This window comes from Microtus ochrogaster, chromosome 5, assembly GCF_000317375.1.
Source record: "Microtus ochrogaster isolate Prairie Vole_2 chromosome 5, MicOch1.0, whole genome shotgun sequence".
Classification (NCBI taxonomy): domain Eukaryota; kingdom Metazoa; phylum Chordata; class Mammalia; order Rodentia; family Cricetidae; genus Microtus; species Microtus ochrogaster.
Window position 1 is genome coordinate 63,813,712 of NC_022012.1, and position 14,298 is coordinate 63,828,009.

General features: G+C 37.5%; 1 protein-coding gene across 1 annotated transcript in view; it reads right to left on the reverse strand.

The window, feature by feature from the left end:
- Positions 1-10,637, reverse strand: part of Bmp5 (bone morphogenetic protein 5) — a 120,741-nt gene extending 110,104 nt beyond the window's left edge. The window contains exon 1 of the mRNA XM_005347610.2: positions 10,148-10,637. Coding sequence (XP_005347667.1) covers positions 10,148-10,637 — 490 coding nt within the window. The remainder of the gene's footprint in view (positions 1-10,147) is intronic.
- Positions 10,638-14,298: the final 3,661 nt, after the last annotated feature.

Genomic DNA, 14,298 nt, shown 5'->3' on the forward strand with positions numbered 1-14,298 from the left:
GGAAATCCTCAATAAATAAATAAATTTAAAAAAAAAAAAATAAGAAGCCTGAGCTAATAGGCCAACCAGTTTATTATTAGTCTAGGCTTCTGTGTGTTTCTTTGGGACTGAACGGCTGCAGGACCGGGCGGGACAGAAACCTCTCTCAACATTTCTCCTTCTTTATAATCTCTTGGCTAAATTAAAATCATACAATCATTCCAGAAATGTGACAAAGGTCACCACTGATCCCAGAATCCATCATGTGGGGCCTCACAGGGCAGTGCCTCAGTAGATCTCCTGGAAGAGTTGGCTAACTTCGCTGGAGCGCAGGCATCCAGTGTGTGAGAGGGAGGGTTTTCTGACTCCTGATTTGAGAAGACACAGTTGCTCCCTCATGGTTAAGGATGGCTTGAGAGCAGACAGCAGCAACTCAATTGCAGAGTGGATAATGGCTTCTTTTGTAGCCCCAGCCAGGAAGCAGAGAGGTTTGGTGGAGGAGAGGTTGGAATAATCTCCAGTGTTCCCCCTCAACAAGACCCTTCATCCAGTCAGCCTCATATAAACTAACCACCCACCGAAATAGTACACGAGCCCCTGTTCACACATCACATCAAACCCTAACAGCTCAATATGAAGGCAGTCAGTTAAACCTGAGGCTTTGTTTTGTCTTTCTCTGGATAGAGGGAACGTTACATGAGTCTTTCAAATTCTCCCTGATGCATCTACTTGCCAAAGCCTGGTGGACTGTGGATCTCTGCTAGCCTTAGACTCCTCAGAGTCTACTCTAATAGTAGTTGCCACAGAGGATATTCGTGGACTGTGTTCCTCATACAGGTTCGCAAGTCTGTGATGGTACTCGATTAAATCCAAATTACAATTTTCTTCTATGATCTCTACTTGAAAGGACTAGAAACAGTTATAATAAAGTTACATGGTTTGTTCAAGGATATACAGAAAGTTGGTATACTAACAGGCTCCACGAAACCCTCATGCTTTAACCCTATTGGCAGCAAAGGAGGAAATAAAACAGCCTCCTCTTCCTCGTTCAAAGAGTATATCTAAGGGGTATTAGCTGGCCCGCTTAATAGGCCATTTTCCCTGCCTCCGCCCTTGCACCCAGTTACTAACATAATTACTTGCATTAAGTTCAAGTTGAACTGTCTTTTACCTCACATTTAATATTGAAAGAAAAATATAAAATTTGAGGCTGTGTAGATGGCTCCACATTTTAAAAAAAATTTATTGCTCCTGCAGAAATCCCAGGTTTAGTTCCCAGCCCTCACAGGACGGCTAAGAATTGTCTAGAATGCCAGTTTCGGAGGATCTTACTCTCAAATGCTTTCCTTGGGTACCACATGCACACAGTACACGGACAGACATGCAGGCAAAACACCCATAAAATAAAGAAAAGTAAACACATCTTTTTTTTAAGAAATAGAATATAAAAATTTAAGAAACATAATAATATCTAATAAATTTGAAAGACTGTCCTGGGATTGAGCGTTCTAGCCAACGTTTCTTATGATTCAAGGAGAGAAAGGTAGTTTTGGCCTCCAGGCTCAGCGGTTGCTTATTTACGAGAAATGCGTAGCTGAAATACCTGATATTCTACTAAATTCTGCTTCTGTGACTCAAAAAATTCTACCTGGGGAGAGTGGAGGTTCAAGCAAGAAAGACAATAATCCCAACTTGCCTTACCGTAGTGTTATGTTTTCTTGCAACATTAATTGTGGAATGTGAGTGCTGCATGTGAGAATATTCTATGACGGCCCTCGGAATTCAAGCTCTAGTGCACAGACGTGAATCATGTGAAAACAGCAGCTGAAGGTAAAGCTTTGGAAGGAAAATGTGATGCCCCCCACACTTGCCCTCCCTGATTGTTGCTCTCTGGTGTGCTCTGGACTGAATCTGCTGCCTGGGTATCACAGTATCTTCCTAAAATTGCAATTTCTCTTTTCTATTAGCAGCTTTGGGGATTTTCCATGCTTGTTTTATCTTTTCTAAGAGTTAATTAGTTCTAAAGTAACTTTAATATTGACATCGGCATCCTATATACAATTTACAGATTTTTTTTCTTTCCCCTCCCCCAGAATGGGATGGTCGCTTTCATCAGTTTATTTTCAACTCCTGAAATAAGTCTCTCAAGAGAAAATATGATTCTCCCGTCTAAAAGACATAAGTTAATTTTAAAAATTTCAACACGCATGTGAGTAACTTACACTGAGAGTAAAGTAATTCTAGAACTCGAGGGACCAAGCATCCAACCATTTGTGTGTGTGTGTGCGTGCGTGCGTGCGTGCGTGCGTGCGCGCGCGCGTGCGCTCTCGCGTACACACACACATTTTTAGTGTGGACCTCAAGATCAGCTCTTTTCCGCATTTTGCCACATATTGCTGCTCTGCGCTCTGCACCATGAAGATTTGGGGGGCTGTCAATGAGTTCTGTGACTATCAGTAAGGAGCATGAACGGGAACCGTGGCTAAGAATACAGTCTAGGAATTTATTGCTTGCTTTCCTTCCCTACTGAACATCTGGGGGCTGGCTAGATGGCATCTTTGCTCCCAAGGCTGCAGTGCCCCTCAAGGTCCCTTTCCAGACATCTGCCCTGCAAGTCTTTTGCGAACAAGTTTTATCATCTGCCTAAGAGTCATGAAAAGCCCTGAGCTGGGCTGGGCTACTGAATTATCGCCTACATTGTGTTGAGAAGATTTGACTACAACAGTATCAATAGTAATCAAATTGCCCTCAAATGATTCAGCTTACAAGCGTTTCCTCTTCTGGGACTATGAACAAACGCTGGGGATAATACAGGGATAAGGAGGGTGTGGCTCATAAGCAAATGCCACATCCAGGCCCTGTGTTGTGGGTGTAGAGGAGAAGGGCCCCAGGCCTAGTAGAACCTTGTCTTTGATTTCATATTCCTCTGGCACGGTCTTTGAATTGCTATCCACTTTTAGACAAGGACTCGCTGTTTAATCTCACACTGTGATGCACAGAACCTATAACTATGCTACAGATGCCGAATAATGCAATATAATAACAATCACTGTCTACGCCTTCATGCAGTGGTTCACAACCTGTGGGTCATGATCCCTTTGAGGTGACTGTTTCACGGGGGTCTCATATCAGATACTTACATTATGATTCAAAACAGTAGCAAAATTACAATTATGAAGTAGCAATCGGATAATTTTATGGTTGGGGGCCACCACATGAGGAACTGTATCAAAGGATCACAGTGCCAGGAAGGTTGAGAACCACTGCTTATGTCTTTTAGAGACTGTGCTTGAAGATGTATGCACAGCAATCATTCCATCCTGTGACACCCAGTGACAGACAGAGCCACCGAGCACTCAACCAGCTTGCTCAAGGCTGCACTGCCTGCCAGCTTGAACCCTTGATTCCAGATAGGGCAGTCGAGCTTCCTCGGTGTCATGTCACTCCGTGATGGAAACATAGAAAAGGCAACACGTACATTTAATTTACAAATGAGCCTTAAAAACAGGAACCTACCATGAACTGACATTCTGGAAGGAGTGCGTTTCCTACGCAGGAAGGCAAAGGGCAGAGTCCTAACTGTGAAAGAAGCCTATCACAGCAAATGACGGAACCTGAACTTCTCTTAAAATAATACCAGTGATCGTGACAGAAGTGTTTTATGAAAGTTACAAAAAGTAATGTTTTCCTTGTTCTGATACATCCGATAGTCAAATAAAATCCAAATATGGTTTTACAGCACTCAACCATGCCTTTCTTCAGGTATACACTCATATATATACATGTATGTGTATGTATGTATGGATACAAACACTTACTGGCTTGGTGTGGTGTGTGTATGTCTCTGTGTGTGTGTGTGTGTGTGTGTGTGTGTGTGTGTGTGTGTTGTGCATGCATGCCACAGCATGTGGGTGGAGATCAGAAGAAAAAGTAAAGAAGTTCACTTCTGTCTTTCTACCATGTGCATTTCAGAGATGGAACTCAGTTTGTCAGGCTTGGTGGCAACTGCCAAAACTTACGTGTGTGTGTGTGTGTGTGTGTGTGTGTGTGTGTGTGTACATATGCATACATACATATATTTTTTCTAGGAAGCTCATTCAGTATTAGCAAGTTGTTAACACCCAGTTCTAATAATTAATTAAATAAACACAGTATCTAATATATACTCTAATTATATTCAATTTGTTTCTAAAACATGGAATTATTGCTTGCATGAAGAGGACCTTTAATATCCCTCTGCTTATGAAAAGGAGGATGAAAGGATATATTATGAAGATAAGGATATCTTAGAAAGTATAGACTTGCAAGGTCTTACGTTAACTGCTGTGATACCTATTTTAAACCTCACACGGCTTTGCTGTCTGTCACACGATATTTATTTAGCTCTTTGCCTGCTGAGCAGAGGACAATGAACTTTCTTTGGATATATTATTGTCGTTAGCTTCTTTTCTTCCAAAAGTACTAAATATTACTCTTACTAATCTACAGATACCTTTTCCCCACATTTTAAACACTGACTACACTAATAGATTTTTCTAGGTTTTTTTAATTAGAATTTATCCACACTATGGATAGAACAACTCTCATACAAATTACAAAGGTGACTACTTGGTCATGTGGATCATTTTAAACATTTCTGGGGGAATAGGGGGCCGAAAAGTCTTCCCATCATTATTTTTATCTTACTGTCAAACTTTGTGAGCTGAACCTTAAACATCCCAATCTCACAACATGAAAACAAACCCCTTTCCCCTCCAAATGAATGAGCCCCCTGACAGGGCTGTCAGGCTTTAAAGGATATCTTAGCCACGGGTACTATTTTAAGAGATGAGCAAAGAGGGGAAACCCCGAAGACTAGCTCATAAAATATGAAGGGAAGGTGCAAAGAAGACCTCATAAATACTACTTAGAACAAGGGATTCATTGTTTCCTCCAGTCCTGTGAGTGGCTCCTGTGATCTCAGACCTTGTCTGTGTGTGCATTAGCAAAGCCTCTTCCTTTGACCTGTGGTTTGTTTGGTTTTTTTTTTTTTAAGCCAAACTACTAGATTATTTATGACTGCACATAGTAGCTGTTCTGTGTGTTCCTTGTGCACATATACTGAGACATATGCTTTCTTTTCCCCAAGTCAGTATTTCAATGCAAAAGGGTGAAAAGGGTTTTTTGCTAGAGCTATTGTCATTGGAATATCATTGGGGGTGTTCAGTTAGCTTTTGTGTCAGCCCGAGAGGGACTGAGGATGTCCCAGCACGTTCTCCACCTGCACACCTCAAAGACCAGCTTTGAATAACTACCTTATTTACTGCATCTTTAAACTACTTTTAAGAAGTATTTGATTTCTTTATCAGCCTTATCTACATGGTTTTAATCTAGTCCATTATTGCCTCTTGAGAACTTAATAAGGGAAATAATTTCTTAATATTAGTGGTGTTGGTCTTAATAAAGATAATATAAAGAAAAGTTGGATGGGAATTTAATGTTGAATTAGTTTTGTTAAGTGCTGTAGTCTTTTCAGTCTTTTACTTTGGTTTATTTTTTTTCCTTTTAAATTTTAATCATCTTTAAGAATAGCAAAGTCAAAAAAATCAATTAAGTTTTGTCAAAGCGATCCTCAAATAGAATGGATAAGAGGAAGACAGGAAGGGGGTGTCAGAGAAACCATTGCAAGGGACAGCAGAAGCCAGTGAATTCTAACGCCCTGGGGTGCTCTCATCCCTGTGGGTGAAGGCTGCAACTGGCAGATCATTACCTTTTCCTGCTCAGCTACTGAGGAAACAGGAGGCTGTACCTAGATTCTCAAGCTGGAACTAATTGATTTTCAACTAATCTAAGCCTTTAGTTATAAAGAAAGTAGGACCAAAGGCAACTCCCAGGAAGGGTGGGAGCAGTAAAGACAGCATGCCAAGAAAGCCTGGGGCTCCAGAAACTGCAGAACTAAAAGGGGAAGAATTAAAAGTGTTGGGGTTGGGGCAAAGGGTGAGGAACAAGGGTAATTATAGACAGTGAGAGAGTAGGAGCTGGAGGTGGGCTTGGGACCTGTCCAGCTCCTCCCAGCTGTGCATCTGTTCCTTCCTAATTCCAAAGTTACTTGTCATTAGACTTTTGAAACTGACTTTTTCATAAATGACCATTAAGATATATTTTTTCTTATACTATATTCATAGTAATCTCCCTCTGGGAACTGCCCCAGTTATTTGTCTTTAAGAACCTCGATCTAGTTGTCTTGATTATAAAGGAGAATGATTATTGATGAAGAGGGAAAAGGTTTTTGTCCTTAGCAATAACTTAATTTTTCTTTCAAACAGAGGGGAAAAAAACCTTAAAGACAACTTCCAGTTTTGCCCAATATCGGTATTTCTTATTTTAGACATAATCCATGGATATGTGCCATGCTGGTTTAAGTCACCTTTTATCTCAACCCATCACTTATATTAAACAATATTTTGTGTGTGTTTATGGATATGTTTATATTATAGCTGTTAATGATTCTGTTAATGACTCCATACCATAGGCAGCATCTTTACAAAGATTGGTACATAAGTTCCTCTCCACCAAGTATTTGACCCGCCAACAACAACAGTAAATACCAAAAGCTTTCAAAGCTGCCAATTGATGACATAAACATTATATTTTTTTCTAACACAGGGGGTTTATTTATTTTAAGAAGGGAGCCTTAATTTAGTTCCCTGTATTGTTCCTTTTAACATGTTATAAATCATGAAAATGCTAAATACTGCATCTATATACTTTATACCAGTCACTAATGTATATGCTTAAAACATGTATAAAAAGGATTTTAAATCAACACAATGAACCAAAAACTACTAATAAAAACAAATGTTAGTTTTTACTTTCAGAAAAATTTATGTAGGTAATGAATAATACAATTTTTATGATTTTCTCTAAAATATTTAGTCTTGTATCATTTAGTACCATTAAATAATTAGATAAAACACTGCTATCTAATTTTTAAAAATAATTTTCAAACTATCCAATAGACATATTTCCCAAGACAGGGATTGTACTAAAATATTACAATCGTTTGTATAAGTACTTCATTCACAAACCAAGTAAACATTTAGAAAAAAGAGATATAAAAAGTAAAAAAAAAAAAATTACCAGAAGAATATTTGTGTTCCCCATAAAATTAAGTGCTATCAATTTAACAAAAATTTGGCTGATATTCAACAATTTGTGGGTGGAGATTTAATCTGCAAAAATTTCTCACTGTAGCAGGAACTAAATTTGGTCTAACTGTTTAGATTTGCTTCTTTAAGTGAAAAGGGGGCTAAAAATCATTTAAATGTGAAATAACAAGCTTGATTTACAATTAGATGCTTGTATACCCTAAGTCCCGTTGCTTATATCTCATTTGTATCTCCTATAAATAATAATACTTTTTCAATTTATCAAAACAATACCAAATCACAAGAAAGTTTTAATATTTTGTTGGATATGATTCTGGATCTGGATTAAGTTAGTTATGAGAAATGTTACAGATGCCATCCACATACTTATACACGCAGGTGGCTTCCTCAGAACACGCCCCCTACTACACTAACTGAACTCATTTGGACTTAGTCTCCAGGACATGGAAATCTTTTCAGATACTAAATAAATAAATATCTCCTGAGCTTCATGAGAGTGTGAAACACAGTGAAGATAATATATGCTAGTGAATCACATGAAAAACATTGAATTTTTTTGTTCAGTTTATAATGATATTCTACTCTGCTTTTCAAGTCTTACACATGGAAGAAATACGGAAGTGAGCTTTACACTAGGCAGTGATTGGCCATAAAGTGTGGTTATATTAGTAAGCATATTTTACACTTGATCTTAGCCAAAGGGCCTAGAAGCAACAGTAGGCATGTTTTAAGAGTAATAAAATTGTAGCTCAATTTTACTTCAAGACAATGGCAAAAATTCACCCAGGATAAGAATCCATTTTCTGGTAATCTCTTATGAGATTTGGGGATTATTAATAAAGAAAAAACATATGGTTTGTTATTTAGGAAAACAGCACTCATCACTTGTTTTGGCATGATCAAAATAAGGCTTATGAAGTTTAAATCTATTATTTCCTAGAATAAATAAACAATTATATGTTCTGATGTAAGTAACAGGCTTGTAAACAGTTGTGCCATCATCCTACGACCAACATAAGAAAAATACCATTAACTTAAAAGCAAAAATATTACTTAATAGTAAAATAGGGTTCTAGAAATTATTGAATAAACTGTTTTCTATTTGCTTTGTTTTCTTATTTTATCTATATTTATAAAACATCATGGCATACAACTTCAAAAGTCTAATTATTTTATAAAATAACAGTATATATCTATTGAAAATAATCAAAAGATTCAGTTTAATGAAACATATTAAGACAGATTCGTGACTGAGCTGTTTTTGCTTAATCACAAATTTAGATGCCCTAAACAAACAACTGAATTTGGTCTAATAGTTTAGATTTGCTTCTCTAAAGTGACCAAATCAATAAATAATTTAAAGGTAAAAATGATGGGGTTTGATGTATAGTTAGATGTTTACATGGTCTAAAATTCATGTGAGGTGTCTGCAGCTAAACACGGTGATTTCAGTGACCTACATTTAGCCATGCTGAGCAAAAGTTGTTCTATTGGTATTAATGTGACCCCTTGAACTAAAAAAGCTGAAAAGCAACATGTTCTACAAGGAATATTTTCAGGCCCCTTCAAACCAATTTCGAATTAAGTCCTATTTGAAAGCTCTTACTCAAGCCCGCTAATCATATGTACAAAAGAAAATGCCACGAGAAAGACCTGCGGAGCACCTGGCATGCAATGGGGGATGGCTTTCTAAAGCTCAGCACTAAAAGCTTTGTCCCTGGTAACACAAAACACATGATTTAGTAAGCCCCTTATCCTTCATGCCAAGATTGCTAAGAGTGAATGACCACAGTACAGTAAGAAACATACATTACAAACATGGCCACATGTCTCCAAGATTCACTGCCATCTGACTTTTCAAAAAGTATTTCCTTTGAGATAGTATACAAGAATATTTTTTAGTAGGTGTAGAGCAAAATATTTTGAAGTCACCCCAGATCACATTTTAATGTAAAATTTTAAAAGGTATTACTTTATAGGGACCTTGACTCTTTAAAATTTATTAAATTTGTTGGTTAAATTTTAAGTCTTATTATGTTTAATGTTACTTTCTTTTAAACGTCTAAAGACAGTCAATTCGTCTTTAGTTTGTACTAAAGTATTTTAAGTTAAAACAGCCCTTGTAAAACCATTTTAAGTAGGTAAACTATTTAATATTCCTGTAGAGGGAATGCTAGGCAGGGATCTGCTAGTTGAGATTGTCAGTATTTAAAAATTACTGCAAAGCAGCAGCACTAAATAAAAGACAGTTTTAAAACCTAGTCCTCAATATCCTGGTTGATATTTATAGAAAATTATCAATTAAATATATTTATCTCAAAGGGGAATCTGGGATAGATAAATACCATCAAGGCAAGTTCTATATTTATCTTGCCTGTGTCAAAAATCAATTAGGTATGACTACATTTTAATCATCACACTTAAGGGGTGTTTCAATTAGATTAAAATTTTTTCATTGAACTCCCTCGATTGTTAATATTTTGCAGTTTCATTTGATCTTGGTTAATTTCATTTAAAGATTTGTACAATCATATCTTTCCCTAGATGAAATTTTTAAGTAGCATATGAATATGCTACTTAAATATTCACACGTTCTTTAACTTACTAACAAAAATGGTTTGGAAAGTTACTTTTATTTTCCCATACATAAATATTGGTCTCTTCCTTTCTTCATTTCTTTCTTTTTCTTTTATGCCCAAAGCATTGCTTTCCTTATAAATTTCCCTTTTTATAAATTGCCTTTTATGCACATCTTTAAATTAAATTTAACAGGCTCTCAAAGGACCAAATTCTACGCAAATTGTGACCATTTAATTTTAGCTATCCACATTAAATATATGTGACTCTGTAACCTAAAGCAAAACCTTACATCACTGTAAAAAAAAATGAAACAGAAGTTATTGAGGAGAGTTTTATAAAATAAATGTATAAACATGGCCACCTACCAAGAAGCTACTTTACCATTAGAAAAAATTCCTCTTTTATAGTAATAGGAATGAACAGATAAGCGAACAACATACCTAAGTTGACAAAGCTCATGACCATGTCAGCATCATTCAGAAAGTTGGTATCGTGTAGGCTGGCAAGAGGAGGGCTCTGGGTAGTCAGCGGGATCCTTGGAGACAACTGCATACGATGAGCATACCCATTGGGAGAGGCTGAGTATCCCTTCCTGGCCTCCTTGGCCTCTCCTGCCAGGGATACCCTCACCAAGTATTCCGACTCCTCAGGATTTTCTTCGCTGGCCATGGCATTGTACAGATCCAGCATAAAGAGGGGTGCAGAAGATGCTTGCTTTCCAGGTGAAAACGGTCTGGGTCTGTGGGGCAAACCCAAAATAGAGAGAATTTCCCTCTGTATTTCCCGTCTCTCATGGTTCCGCAGCCTTCTATAAATAAAACTGGAGTGAACATGATTGTCTCCCAGACCTCCTTTTGCATAACCCACTTGAACCCAGCCGCACCAGAGGAAGCCCACAAGACCCCTAAGTAAAAATACGGTCCAATGCATTTTTGTACAAAAGCAAAAGTCGGTATTTTTAATCCTTCTTGTCCACTTAAAAGTAGTAAGAATCCCGGTTCCTTGGAGGCACGCTTTGTCAGTAGCTGTGAAGTTGTAAAAACGAATTTACCTATTCTTCATGACAGTGGTGTTTCTGAACACAACATACTCAGTCCATTTTCTTCTCCTGTTTTAGATGTTTGCAGATACGTCAAGAGTAGTGATTGCTAAGAAAGCTGAAATTCAGATTTCTAATTATCCACAGTTGTTAAGGACTTTTGCAGTATTGATGTAGCAAGAGCTGGCTAAAATTACTCAATCAAATAACCTATGCATTCCTATGTGAATGTATGATAATCAGGCTTTGGTATTTGAACTGACGAAAGCTGGTCTTCGGATAAACTGCAGCTCCCAAGTTCTCTTCACTGGCTCTGCCTTCTTCTCAGTGCTTGAACTCTTTCCAAGACAAATCCTGAGGTCAGAATCACAGATCTACGCTGGTCTGCACCTTGCTGTTGGAATTCTATTTGTCCGGCAGCCTAGTGATAACTTCAACATCTCTTGTATGGCCTTAGTGTAAAACAAGACCCAAGGTTATACTGCTCAAGTAAATGTATTTCCCTGAGTTTACTTGAAATCCTTCCTGTAAATCCATTCAATCTTTTCCTCCTCCTTACAGTTAATTCCACCTCCAGCAGGCACAAATATACCAGCCCTCTTCAAGAGAGATCTAAGGAGAAATGTAAGCACAACCCTGCTGGGAAAGAAGAGGCTTCTCATTGTAATTTGAAACTGGTAAAGCAAAAAGAAGTTAACCCTTTTGCTACCAGAAAAGCCTCCATTTTCGCAATTTTAGAACTATGCATACAACATACAACAGTGATGTGTGGGGTGGACAAGTTCCAGGGAGGGTAAAAGCCAGTTTTCAACTAACAGACTGAAAACTTTGCCACCCTTCCACCCAGGGTGTTTTAGGTCTTTTTAGAGGAATGCATTTATTGCACTTCTATATTAAAACTCAGGTTGTAGCAAGTTAGCTTAGTATGTCTCAGTTCCATACTTAAGATTATTTCAGCTTTTGAATGTCATTAAAATTTACTTCTTTAAAAACTGAAAGGACAAATTTACAATTGGAATAAATTTATTGATTCTTAATGATGACCAGCTATTTTAAAGCAAAAAAAGTTGACAATGAATCATTAGCAAATATATTCTTCTCCAAAAAAAAGAGTAGTTATAAAAATTCTGAAATGGGATTGGATAGCTTTTATTTAATTGTCTACTGAAAAGATTTAAGCAGAAATAAATATATATTGAAATATACATTGAAATAGAAATGTCTAATATACAGTATCTTCATTCTTAACTTTTACTTCATTACAGCCCAAATGTAAACACAGTTACAATGAGATATTTATCGCAAAGTGTACTCAGTACTTTGATTTAAGCTGTGCAAATAAACACCAGTTGTACTAAAGATCAAATACCCTGCGTGACAACACACAGATTAAAAATAGAACTCCTGAACTTTGATGGGTAGAACAGAGAAAGTGTGCACCTTTCTAGAATGCCATACCTAATCTGAGGAAATGAGCAAAGTATGTGTTTATCCTTAATAGTTAATGCCTTTAAAATTTGGAAGTCTGCAATGTTTCTCTGCCTGCTATAATTTTCTTCTCAGGCACACATTTAACCTTAGCGTTTACAGTGCTTTCATTGTCTGGGACAGCATTCCGATAGCAAGGTAAATTTATCGAGTGAATTCTAGAACTGTGGTGAGACTTTAATGTTTTTTTTTCTTGGCCTAGAGGTGTCTAGTTTCTTGTTTAATTCCTTTTAACATATTTCCTCTGCGTGAATAAAACAACCCTATTTCTCGTGGCCTTCAATTCATTGGTGAATGCAAGACACTGAAAGGGCTCCTGAATCTGATGACATACATCATTTCTCTTGTAGATTCCCTAGGAAAACTTGACAGTGCAGCTGGACGTTTACCTCACTGAGAACTCTGCTTCATTACAGGATGCCACAGCCTAGTCAGAGCAGCAGCCCCGATGCTGACACACAGGCATGGTTGTCAAGAGACACCACAAGGCAGGGAAGCCATGCAGACTTGCAGGGACCAGATCCCATTATAATAAGCAACGGCTTGAACTGCTAAAATTCCTGAGATTTATTTGCTTTAGCATCCAAAGCAAACAACAAATTTTGGTCAGTACAGATTCAGATCAATCGCTCCTCTGCGTTTATAAAGCACATTACAGATCAAGTAGGCTATAGTTTCTCTCTGTATTTTAGAAGACATTTTCAAAGCTGTGAATTTGCTTTATATCTCAAGAGCACAAGAGAGTTACAGAGTAAAATCAGCTGCACTGAAGGAAAAACAATTCTTATTACAAAAGCATTGATTTCTCCCCTAAGATACACTTGAAAAATAAAAATAAGACTGAATGTTACAAGTCTCAAAAACTTTTCCAAAACCATAATTTAAAATGCCAGTCAGTAACTTAATTGCTTACCCAGGCATATATAGCTTCCATTGTATTGGCATTAAGTTGCTAGCACACTTGATCAGATTTGAGTATCTCCTCTACCCCTATCTCCCTTCCAATACAGACTAGACATAGCCCACATTTTTCAGAACATCAAGAAGAGGAGAAAATAAGAAAAAATATTCTAAGACTAAACAGGAAGTGCTAACTACTCCATGAAAAGTTAGAACCATTTCAATTGACAGGAAATGTGTTTTACCACATCTCACTTCCCACATAGGTTTATACCTGAGTGTTTGAGAGCAACTTGAAAGATAAAGTAGATGTTTGTGTGTGCAGACGAGGAAGGATCCTCATGTCTGAGTGCCTATGAGACAAGGGACTGGACACACAGAAAAGAGCAGTGAGATTAGGAGAAAGACCTGGCTCATCCAAAGAATTATTCTTAATGATCACCAAGAGACATGCCCACGAAAACTCCCTCCCTCCCTTGTCACTTTGGCACAGCCCAGCAGCCTCTCCACAGGTCACTCTCCTTTGCAAGTTTCTGTTCCCCTTGAAATCTGATGCTTCTGTCTCTGGGTCTGTGAAGCAATTTTACCCAATTTACCAACGTCAGCTTTCCCAGTTTCTCCAAAGTAACTTGTTGGACAGATAGCAGAAGCATTTGCAGATCTTTTTTGATCTAGAGCTTTCTTATCACTCTTGAGCTTGGGTTGTTGCCATTTTGATGTAGAAGCAAAGTATCTGGAAGGAGTCAAGCAGTAGGGATCTATAAGACCATTTAAGTGGCTGGTGGAATTGGCAGCAAACAGAATTCTGGGAAGGGCATCTACAAGAGTCCATTGTGTCCAGAGGAGGGCAGAGCAAAGCTGTAAAACTACTCTCAGACAGGCTTTGACTTTTTTGTTCGGGACTGGTTTGGTTTGGTTTTTGGTTTGGTTTTTTTTTTTTTTTTTTCACGGTAGCTTGAAAAGGATTATAATCATGGGCAGTCTACACTTTATCTGATCATCAACTATTAAATGAAAACTAGGAAATAGATAATAAAGATAATAGAGCTTTGGGAATGTTGTTATTGTTGAATAGCCAGGATTATATAACAAGATTTTTCAAGATATTCTCTAGTATATGTTTCTAAAATTGTTTTATATGAGTTCAAGAGTGTAGGTAATAAT